The following is a 12,226-nucleotide window of genomic DNA, read 5'->3' as shown; positions in this document are numbered from 1 at the left end:
CATACCGGAACTGGCGAATGCCATTACGGATCCATGTAAGCCACATTGAGCCTGCAAATAGGTGGGAAAATGTGGGATACAAATGAAACAAACAAACAAACAAACAAATAAATAAAGATTACTAGTAGTGATGGATTCAAAAGAGTCCCACAGTTGACCTGAAACAGTATCTGCCTCTAAATCAGGATCCAAAACTGAAAAGTAGGGGGTCTATTACCTGCAATTGATTTTTAGTAAAATCCTCGCAAATTTTCTGAACTTTTGTATTTAAAAAAAAAAAGTCAGCCAATTCCTGTGCTCTAGGTTGTGCATTAAGCATCTATTTATCGGGACATGGAGGAGAAAGAAGATCATTCACTAATGTAAATAGCTTTTTAGAATCAACCAAATCAGTACCAATAGTTGTAGTATAATAGGCCTTTTTTGCCTCTGCACAGTGGATTTTATCAGACCTTAAGGCTTCCATCTAAACTTAGAATCATAATTTTTCCTTTCTAAACATCTACAAGTCTTCTTTACATTTCTTAACAGACCAGTAAACCAAGGATTAGGCTTAACTGATCTAACCTTCTTAATTTTCACTGGAGCATCTGTATCCAGGGAATCTTTAATAATTGAGTCCCATTCTGATTTCATAGTAATAGTGTCAAATTTGTTGTATACCGATCTTTTCGGAAACTAAATTCCAGAATCCAACCGAATCAATTTCTCCCTTGTTTTAATAGTAGGTCTGACCTCTTTAAAACAAGCAGAAGTCATACAAATATGTAACTTAAATTGAGCTAAAAAATGTTCAGACCATGGAACTGCAGTCCACGTAACATCTGATAACAAAAACAGACGGCTGAGGGGAACCACAGTCCATGTAACATCTGACAACAAAAAAAAGAGGGTTGAAGGGAGATATGATAGAGGTCTATAAAATAATGAGTGAAGTAGAACAGGTAGATGTGAATTGCTTGTTTACTCTTTCCAAAAATACTAGAACTAGGAAGCACGCAATGAAGCTACAAAGTAGTAAATTTAAAAAGAAACGGAGAAAATGTTTCTTCATGCAACGTGTAATTAAACTCTAATTCTCTGCCATAGAATATGGTAAAAGCGGTTAGTTTTTGCAGGGTTTAAAAAAGGTTTGGATATTTTCCTAAAAGAAAAGTCCATAAGCCATTATTAAAATGGACTTGGGAAAATCCACTGCTTATTTTTAGGATAAGCAGCATAAAATGTATTGTACTGTTTTGGGATCTTGCTAGGTACTTGTGACCTGGATTGGCCACTGTTGGAAAAATGGATTGATGTACCTTTTTAAAACATTTTTGAATAGCCTTCAGAGACCAGCACTTCCTTCTTCAGGTCAGGAGAGGATACCATAACAGCATTATACTCTCCTGACTTGAGGCAGGAAGTTTTGGCCTCTGAAAGCTAATTGAAAAGGGTATTAGGCTATTAAATAAAATATTTTCTGAAATGGCCGTGGGATTGAGGTGTGCTAAGGGGTGGAGCCATGTAGAGGGGGTGGAGCCAATGCAGAGTAGGGTGGAGCTGGGGTGTGTGTGTACTAAAATGTACCTCTCAAAAATTGGGACCCCTTGGCAGCTCTGCTTTCTTGTCAGTATATGTCTTGATGAAAGCAAGCTCTGGCTGTGCTGGAATTGAAAGCTGGCAACTCTAATTTTCTAAACCTGCTCTGAAAATGCTCCTAATTTATTATCTATAAAAGGTAGTATTGAGGAATATAACAGAACATGGGTCCTCTCTTGTTTCATTTGAGCAAATTGTTGTACTGCCATATTAACCAACTTGAATACATAGGGGTAAGTATTCAGAACCAGGCACATGTCACAATTTAAAATTAAAAAAAAATTAAATAAAAACCATACCTCCTAACATATTACATAAAGTGCAAAAATATAGGTCCCATTTTCATGTTATGGAATTTCTCTCTCAGACTAGCACCACAACTAAAAATTAGTTTCAAGTGTATTTAATGCTTACAATACTACCCAGTATATTACAACTAATAGAGAAAGAAAGTGAAAAAGAAATTAGAATCTTTTAGGGCTGTACCGAATATTCATATTCAATTTGGCCTTGTACAGTGCCCTGAATACATTATTCGTATTCAGCCAAATTGCAATTTAAATTTAAATATGAATAATGTGGGCCTCTACTGTGCTAAATCCTACCAAAACACAATCTTTCATTTCATGTTGCCTTTTTGTATTATTTATATTAAAGCTCAATGTCCATTATTTGTATTTGGTATTCGTATTCAGCCAAATAGTAAAATAAGCTATTCGGTACAGCTTTAATCTTGATTAGGAAGGTAAGATAGTCTATAGTGAATCCAGAGGCTATGCCTCCATGCCTGGCTCTAACAGGAATAAGCAGCACTACGGGTCTATAACAGCTCCGGTCATTCTTAAAGCGAATGCATCCTCAAACAAAAAAGTCTTCAAGCCTAACTGAAATTTCTGCAATGAACATTCCAAACATTAGTGTGACTGGACAATGTTCCACAGTGAAGGACCTGTAACACTAAAAATACATGTTTGGATAGTATCCAAACATATATTGCAAAATGAGGGGGACTTTAAGGCAATTTTGCTGAGAGATCTCAGCACCCTGGAAGGGGCATAGAGGATCGGTAGATGTGCTAAATAGAGTAGTTGTCCTGAGTAACGTACTTTATGGACTAACATAAGAATTTTTAAAGTACTTTTATGTACTATAAGCAGCCAGTTCGCCTCTCATAACAATGGTGTGACATGGTCAAATTTTCCAGATCCTGTCAAAAAAGTTTCACTGCTGAGTTTTGTACAACATACAGTAACCCCTCACACTCCCAATATATTAGTCTGTAAAAATAAAGGATTTGCCTTCCTAATAGGTTCAATCATCTCCCTGTCAAATTAAATGGCTTAACAGCAAAAGACATCCAGTACATGGGGTGAAAGAGGGTGACAGACAAGACTTCTGCTGCCACTGGCAATTGAACTGTCTCAAGATTGTTACTACTGCTTTCACTATGGGGTTACCTGGCAGCACGAAGGTAGCTTAGGGCTTCTGAGCCACGGCTGGTCAACAGGCAGTCCTGAATCTGCACCATGGCATCTGCTCTCTGCTCCTCCACTGGCACTTCTGAGGCTGCATCAAAAGGCACCACCATGTCTTCAGGGAGGCTTGCAGTGCTCTAGAACCCCCAACAAGAGAGACCTGATCTTAGAAATACAGTGTATCAAGGAGAAATTAGAACTTACCCGCTAATTTTCTTTCCTTTAATCTCATCAGACCAGTCCAGAACCTGTGGGTGTTGTGACCATTGGCCAGAAGGCAGAGATACATAATTGTGAGCTCTGCCCTATAAAGGCACTGTGCAGTTGTAACATTCATTATTTTGTTAGCAAAGCAGTGGAACCTCTCTAAAACACCAATACAAACTGAACTTACTTGAATGCTGGAAATGCCCTGAAACATAGAAACATGCAAGAACTACCAGGCCCAGCAGAGAGAACCAACCGAGTCTCCGCCGAATAATCAGAGTGGGCCACTAGATTCTTGTACTGTGTGTAAAGGAAAGAAAATCATCAGGTAAGACAATTTCTCATTCCTTAGCAACAGTAGCAGATGAATTCAGAGACTACTGGGATGTAGCAAAGCAGTCATTCAAAAGGGTGGGAAACCGACACTCTGGCAGCAAGAACCAAGGCCCCAAAGAGGCGTGCGCAGCGACATCCAGACTGTAATACCTAGCGAAGGAATGGATTGAAGACCATTTCGCCACCATGCAAATTTCTTCCAACGAAAATAAATGTGCCTCTGCCCAGGAAGTAGTGATCACTTGAGCAGAATGTGCCTGGAAACTGGGTGGAGGTGGCTTACTTGCCAGAACATAAGCAGAAGTGATAGTCTTTCACCCAGCAAGCAAGTCGCCTTTGACGATGCCTCTCCTTTCCGAGGTCCCACAGTGAGGATGAACAAATGATCAAAATGGTGAAACTCATTGAATACCTCCAGATAGCGAAGGAGGACCCGACGGACATCAAGAAGATGCAGGGTGGAAAAATCCCAAGGGTACAAATCTGCACAGAAAGCTGTTAGAAACAGCAGCTGATAAAGGTGAAAGAGAGACATCACTTTTGGAAGAAGTGAAGGGAACGTGAGTACCGTCACCCCAAAAATGTAGAAACGGGTCTCTACACAACAATGCCTGCAGATCCGACACTCTGTGCAAAGAGACAGCGACTAGAAAAAACGCTTTGAGGATCAGGTCTCTTCAACGAAGCCTGATGTAGGGGCTAGAATGGAGCCTTCTGCATGGTACAAAGCACCAAATTGAGATTTCATTCTGGACCCATCTGGTGCACCGGTAGCCGAAAACTCACCCCTTTCAAAAAACGAGACACGTCAGGATGCGATGCCAAGGAGGAATGAAGCAGCCTGCCCCTATAACAGGCCAAGGCCACCAATTGCACCTGCAGAGAATTGCATGCCAGACCCTTCCCCAGACCTTCCTGCAGAAAGGCTAAAATTTGGGGAGAGAAGACTGCAAAGGAGAAATTGCCATTGTTGCACATCAAGACTCGAAGAGCCGCCATACTCGCACATAGGCCATGGAGGTAGAGCACTTTTTCATCTGAAGAAGCATTGTAACGATCTCTGGAGAATAACCTTTCTTCCTCAACTTCGGCCGCTCAAAAGCCAAGTCGTAAGACTAAAGGGGGAAGGATCCTCCATCTGAATTGGTCCCTGAACCAACAGGCCAATGCAAAGGGACAACTGAAGTGGACCAGGTCCGCGTACCATGGGCGACGCGGCCAATCTGGCATAAAGAGGACCACCCAGACCCAGGTGATGAAGGATTTTCTGAAGCACCCTGCCTATCATGGGACATGGAGGAAATACATACAGGAGGAGGTCCACCAGCCACAGCTGAAGAGCATCTATGCCTTCTGCCCCATAATCCTGCTGCCTACTGAAAAACTGCAGCGCTTTCGCATTGCGGTGGATTGCCAAAAGACCCATACCAGGCAAGCTCCACTGTCTGTGGTCTGCTGGAACATTGACAACACCAGCTCCCATTCTCCTGGATCCAAAGCATTCCTGCTCAGGTAATCTGAATGTTCCAAACTCCCGCAATGTGCGCTGTCGAGAGCTGCTGCCAAGTGCGCCTCTGCCTAACGGATGAGCAGAAGAGTCTCAAGAGCCAGAACTGCACTGTATGTGCCCTCCTGCGATTGATATAAGCCACCGCCATCATATTGTCAGAAAGAACACTCACCGGCTTGCCCTCCACTAGAGCCTGAAAGTCCAGCAGAGCCAAGCGGACTGCCCTCTGGGCACCACTGACCTTGAGCCACTTGGCCAAGGCAATGAGCACCCCAACCCTGTAAGGTTTGTATCCGTGAATATCACCGTCTACATCGGAGTCCCCACAGGGATTCTGCTGTATAAAGAGGAGTTCCTCAGTCTCCATGCTGCGATGCGCTGACCCCGTCAAACTGAGCGCCAGATCATAGTTCTGGGAAATCGGGGACCAGTGACTTAAGAGAGACTGCTGTAACAGACACATGTGTGCTCGGGCCCATGGCACCTTCTCCAAGGTCACCGCCATGGACTCGAGAACCTGCATGTAGTCCCAAACTCGAGGAAATAGAGAGTGAAGAAGCAAACAAATCTGCGAATGCAGTTTGGCACATCAATGATCCAGCAAAAAAAAACCTTGCCCTAAGCCCGGTCGAATCAAATTTCTAATTACTTGAGAACTTGTGTGGGAACCAGCCAATTCTTGGGCAGATTGATGATCCATCCCAATGACTGCAGCAGAGAAAGAACTCGAAACAAGACTTGTGTGCTCTCCTAAGCAGAGGCAGCCCTAATCAGCCAATCATCCAGCTAGAGGTGGACTCGGACACCTTGTTGTTGCAAAAAGGCAGCCACCATGACCATGACCTTGGAAAAAGTCTGCGGACATTTGGAGGCGTATTTTCAAAGCACTTAGACTTACAAAGTTACATTGTAATCTATGGAACTTTGTGAGGCTAAGTGCTTTGAAAACGAGCCCCATAGTGAGACAGAAAGAGAGGGCCCAAAACTGAAAATGTTGCTCAAGCACAGCAAAACAATGAAACCTCTTGTTATGACTGGAGATGTGAGCCCTTGTGCCCCGACTGAGCACGGCGAAGATGGAGTGCACCGCACTTGGTCAGGCAGCCAGACAACCCCTAGCTTTGTTACAAGGAATGATTTATTTTGGGGGAAAATAGCTCTAGAGAGCACTCGCTATTGTTTATAATTTAAGAGCAGGCGCTGTATTTATAAGTTTTAGGATATTAATTTCTCCACCAATCACCAAAGGTGATAATTGCAATAAATTAAATAGATTAAGTATATATATAAGATACCATATACTCAGAACACAGAGAGACCGTATTTAGCTTCAAAAAGGTTGATTTAATATACAATTGCACACGAGAAGTAGGTTTTAAAGAGGATCTTAGAACAGAGAATTTGTGCATAAAATAGAACAAAGTAGCAGGTCTAGATCAAAAGTTATGTTACTTACAAGTCCTTGTTACACAGTATGAACAGCATTAGGTAAGCACATGTTTGCAGGACAGGAACAGGGCTTCTGCAGTAAGTGGATCATCTGAGTTGCTTGCAGCTGAAGAGAGTCTGAGTTGCTTGCAGTTGAAGAGAATCTGAGTTGCTTGCAGTTGAAGAGAATCTGACTCTTGGGAAACAGCTTGTCCTTTTATACCTTGCAAGCTGCAGGAGGATATGCCATGTGGATCTTTGTCCTGGTTTCCACACGACCCTTGGGCATTTGCAAAGCATTGTGGTATCTTGGTCTCATGTCTGCACACGACCCCTGAGTCTTGGTCTCATGTCTTATGACATCACGAGACTTACAGTCTGGATTTTGCTGGCAAATGGTCTTTTGATGTCCTGCTGTCTCTGGGGCAGATACACATTACAAGTCCTTCCTTTCTGCACATGTCTGAAAGCTGATGGGAGGGGCAGGTATACCTTTGACAAGCAAATGTCCTGTTTATGCTTTTCCTGAGTTCTTTGTTTTCAATGGGGTATTCAGGTGCCCACCTTAGTCATGCCTTTGTTAGGTGGGAGGGCAGAGGAAGCTCTTTTGTTTAAGGAATGAGAAAAGGCAAGGTGAGGTCCCTGCCACTACAGCAGTACCTTTGTCTTGTAAATATTCCCCAAAGGGAGAGGGAAGAGGGCTTTTGGAATGAGACTATTTTCTCTGCTGCAGTGTCAAATATATATATATATTTAAAAGCTGCACAAATATATTGGTGTATATATATGTATCTGATCCAACACAACATCATGCTACACATTTAATTCTGATGATTGGCTTATACCATAACAGCTTCACCTGCACTTAGCCACTATTCCCCAGGAGTTGAGCCCCTGGGTTCAAGCGGCCGGCAGGACTTCCGGAAACGGTGGGGTTGCAGGACCACCGACCAGACAGGTATCCAACAGACACAGTCCAAGAGCCAGGGAAGCAGTAGAGCTGAGAATAGTCAAAACACAGTCCAGGGTCAAAAGGCAGGCAGCAACACAACGAGTGGTCAGGAAACAAGCCAAGGTCGAAACACAGGAAACTCAGGAATCAGGAACACGGATGCAGACCACAACCTCTGAACAGCAGAAGCCGAAGCACTGAAGTAGAGGAGGAATTAGGCTAAAGCATGTACAGCTGAACCAAGATGGCTGCCCCATCAGCAGAGCTCTAAGGACCAAATATGGGCTTCCTTCCTGTCCTCGTTAGTCCAAGATGACTTCCTGGTATCTGATCTATCCAAGATGGCTGAACCATTGCTCTAAGTCAGATGACGGCTACCAGATTTAGGAAACAAACAGACCCTCCCGATCCTCGTCCTAGCCGGGAGGAGCGTCGTACAGGTGAGGGACGTAACACCTCTGATGAGGCCATCAGATTGGGATGTGCAAATACCCCTCCTTAAAATCCAAAACCGTTGAGAAATCAGTTGGTCTACACACCCACCAACACCGAACACAAGGTCTCCATGCAAAAGTGACAGACCTTGAGAAATCTGTTGACTCTCTTGAACCAGAGAACCGATTGGAATGCATCCTCTCTTTTCTTGGGAACGACAAAATAAATGGAATAACAGCCCGTCCACCGTTCATTGGGAGGGACCAGAATCGCGGCTCCCAAGGCTAGCAACAACTGCAGAGTAGAATAAATCTCCACTTGCTTTCTCGAGTTCCCACATGGGGACTTCAAGAAAAAATCTGCGATAGGAAAGGCAAATTCTAATTTGTAGCCTTCTTGAATATCATCGAGGACCCACTGGTCCGAGGTAAGGCAGGCCTACTCCTCGAAGAACAGGGACAGCCGTCCGCTGATTGGATCCGAGGAGTGACCCGGTGCCCCATCATTGAGCAAGTCGGTCAGAGGAGGAGGTTCGTAAAGAGGCAGGGGAAGTCTGCTTGTCAGAACAAAAGGGCTGCTTACTCTGATAGCAAGACGACTGATTAAGGCTTGGGCGACCCAGCTGATACTGACATGTATTCCCAGAAACAAGGATGAGACTACCCCATTCGAGCAGAAGATTTAACCTTGTCCTCCGGCAGATGAAGAGTCTTAGAATCACCCAGGTCCTTGACTTCTAATATGGAATCTTGCATCATATAGCTATAGTTTGGGTTTCTCATTCCTACATGCATCACTTTGCATTTGTTCACATTAAATGTCATCTGCCATTTGGATGCCCAGTCTCATAAGGTCCTCTTGCAAATTTTCACAATCCTCTTGCAATTTAACCACTCTGAATAACTGTGTGTCATCAGTAAATGTAATTACCTCACTAGTTATTCACATCTCTAGATCATTTATAAATATGTTAAAAAGCAGCAGATGCCTTTTGAAAATCCAGATAGAAAATGTCAACCAGCTCACGTTTAGCCACATGTTTATTCACCCCTACAAAGAAATGTACAAGATTTTCCTCGACTAAACCCATGTTGGCTTTGTTTCATTAATCAATGCCTATGGATATGCTCAGTAATTTTGTTCTTTATTAATAGTCTCTACCATTTTTCCTGGCATCATCAGGCTCACCGACTATAAATTTCCCAGGTCACCTATGGAACCCTTTTTAAAAATTGGCATTACATTTGCCACCCTCCAATCTTTCAGTACCATGCTTGATTTTAAAGATAAATTACATACTATTAACAATAGATCTGCAAGTTCATTTTTTAATTCTATCAGCACTCTGGGATGCATACCATTCAATCCAGGAGATTTACTACTCTTTAATTTATCAAACTGCACCGTTACACCTTCCAGTGTTATAGAAATGTGTTGAATTAACTCCAACTCATCACCACTGAATACTATTTCTAGTTATGGTTTCTCCTCCACATCTTCCTTAGTGAAGACCAAAGCAAAGAATTTATTTAGTCTCTCCACTATGGCCTTGTCTTCCCCAAGTAACCCTTTTAACTCTCAGTCATCTAGCAGCCAACCTTATTCTTTTACCGACATTTTATTTCTAATATACTCAAAGTTTTTATTGTGTGTTTTTACCTCCAACACAATCCTGTTCATAATCTCTTTGCCTGAGGACTTCCAAGGACAGGAAGCTCTTCCTTGCAAAAGAGCCTGACCACTGAGGGATCATCAACTTCTCACAGGAATTTCTCCTTCTTCCAACAACTCCTTTAAGCATGAAGTTGGAGGCTTGTGAAAGAGTACAGTGAGAAGGAACAGGCGAAGCTACAGAGTCAGAATACCGAACTTCCAATTGCTGTAGCCTAACCCACTTTAAGGCTGAGGGATCCTGACCCATTCTGGAAGTAAGAGTCGCCTTCAATGTCTTAGCTGTCTTTAATAAGTAAGCTTGATGGAGCAGTAAAATAAAATCTACAGAGAAGGGACTATTATCTAAAGATTATGTAGCCTCTCTAGCTTAAGTCTCCCTCGGTACTTCAGCATCTGAAGGAATTGTAGAAAGGGTCTGAAACACGAGGACTGCTGAAGGCACAGGAGCGTGGTGAAGTCATAAGTATAGCCATACTGAGACAGACCGAAGGTCCATCAAGCCCAGCATCCTGTTTACACAATATTGACCGGCTCTCCTTTATCCACGTTTGTTCATCCCTTCAAAGAAATGTAATAGATTGGTGAGGCAAGATTTCCCTTCAATAAATCTATGTTGGCTTTGTATCATTAATCCATGCTTTTGAATATGCTCTGTATAGTTTCTACCATTTTGCTTGGCACCAATGTTGGACTCACTGGTCTATAATTTCCTGGATCACCTCTGGAACCTTTTAAAAAATATATATATCGGCATTACATTGGCCACCTTCCAATCTTCCGGTACCATAACCATAATAATTTAAAAATAAATTATGTATTACTAACAATAGTTCTGCAAGTTCATTTTTCAATTCTATCAGTATTCTGGGATGAACACCATCCAGCCCAGGTGATTTGCTACTCTTCAATTTGTCAAATTGTGCCATTACATCCTCCAGGTTTACAGAGAATTCATTTTCTCCGACTCATCAGCTTTGAATACCATGTCTGGCACCGGTATCTCTCCCAAATCTTCCTCAGTGAAGACCGAAGCAAAGAATTTATTTAATCTCTCCGCTATGGCTTTGTCTTCCCTGAGTGCCCCTTTTACGCCTTGGTCATCTAGCGGTCCAACTGATTGTTTCGCCAGCTTCTTGCTTATAATATACCTAAAAACAAAATTTTACTATGTATTTTTGCCTCCAACACAATCTTTTTTTTTACAAAGTCCCTCTTTGCCATCCTTATCAGTGTTTTGCATTTGACTTGCCATTCCTTATACTATTTTTTTTTTTTGTTACATTTGTACCCCGCACTTTCCCACTCATGGCAGGCTCAATGCGGCTTACATGGGGCAATGGAGGGTTAAGTGACTTGCCCAGAGTCACAAGGAGCTGCCTGTGCCTGAAGTGGAAATCGAACTCAGTTCCTCAGTTCCCCAGGACCAAAGTCCACCACCCTAACCACTAGGCCACTCCTCTTATTATTTTCAGTTGGATCCTCCTTCCATTTTCTGAAGGATTTTCTTTTAGCTCTAATAGCTTCCTTCACCTCACTTTTTAACCATGCTGGCTGTCATTTGGTCTTCCTTCCTCCTTTTTTAATACATGGAATATATTTGGCCTGGGCTTCCAAAATGGCTACCATTCCTACGGTTATTGTGAGGGGGATGCAGGCCAAAGCCGACACGGTCAACAATTCTACCCCCAAGAATCAGTCTCTTCTAGAGGCTCTGACCGAGTTAATAGCATCTGTGGCAAACAACATGCCAAACACTGCCCCAAGGCACCTTGCTGCAAAACTGCAGTGGGAGCATTTAATAGCCTCCACTGGCACTGCCATTTGGGAGGGGGGGAGAGGGAGGGAGAGAAGGTGGGAGAGAGAGGGGGCAGGCATTGAAGTAAACAAGGCAAGCACCACAAGAAGAAGTCCTGAAGAGGAAGGATGAGGGCAGTTAAGTTAAACTCTGAACTGCCCCTATGAGAGATAAAAATAGGAGATAAAAAGATTCAATAATCTTGCCACCAAGATTCATCTGCCCAGTCAGATTTTTTTCCAGAAGAGACTCTTCCTATATTTGCATCTGCTCCATGCCTCACAAATTCCTTTCTTTAATCAGCATTTATTTTTTTTAATGTCTGCACTTCTGACAGAATGAAGGAAAAGAAGGAAGGAGGGAAAAGAGTGAGGGACCCGAGACTTCTGGATATGTCCCTGAAGGCTATGGTTCTCTAACAGCTATTCCCTTGCTCAACTGGTGACCAGTTAATTTACTAGACCAGGAGTGAGCCTCAGCCGAACAACCAGATGCTGCATAACCATCTGCCATCTTTTACCTGCTAAAGACAGAAAAATATTTAACTGTTACAGCTACACAGTACCATTATAGGTCTGCGCTCACAATTCTGTATTCTCTATCTCCACCTACTGGTCAATGGACACAATATCCACAGGTTCTGGTCTTGTCTGGTTTACAGGGTACTTTTCTAGAGAATCCAAACTAATGTAAAAAATATAAAGCAGCACTCATATGGCCACAGAAAGCATGCAACACCTTGGAGGCATAGGCCAATGACTAATGAAGGATCACCCAGGTTGTAGAAGAGACTACATGGTACTGCAATAAAATACTTGCCATATAATATTACA

At 42.8% G+C, this 12,226-nt stretch overlaps 1 protein-coding gene across 4 annotated transcripts in view; it reads right to left on the bottom strand.

Annotated features, from left to right (window-relative positions):
- TIMELESS (timeless circadian regulator) overlaps positions 1–12,226 on the bottom strand; it is a 163,180-nt gene that overhangs the window by 84,380 nt on the left and 66,574 nt on the right. For all 4 annotated transcript variants that reach the window (XM_030196703.1, XM_030196706.1, XM_030196705.1 and 1 more), the window contains exon 15: positions 3,039–3,193. In XM_030196703.1, the coding sequence (XP_030052563.1) occupies positions 3,039–3,193 (155 nt within the window). The remainder of the gene's footprint in view (positions 1–3,038; positions 3,194–12,226) is intronic.

This window comes from Microcaecilia unicolor, chromosome 3 (genome assembly GCF_901765095.1).
Source record: "Microcaecilia unicolor chromosome 3, aMicUni1.1, whole genome shotgun sequence".
NCBI classification, from domain to species: domain Eukaryota; kingdom Metazoa; phylum Chordata; class Amphibia; order Gymnophiona; family Siphonopidae; genus Microcaecilia; species Microcaecilia unicolor.
Note: the sequence above shows the minus strand (reverse complement) of the source record. Positions and strands in the feature narration are given on the sequence as shown.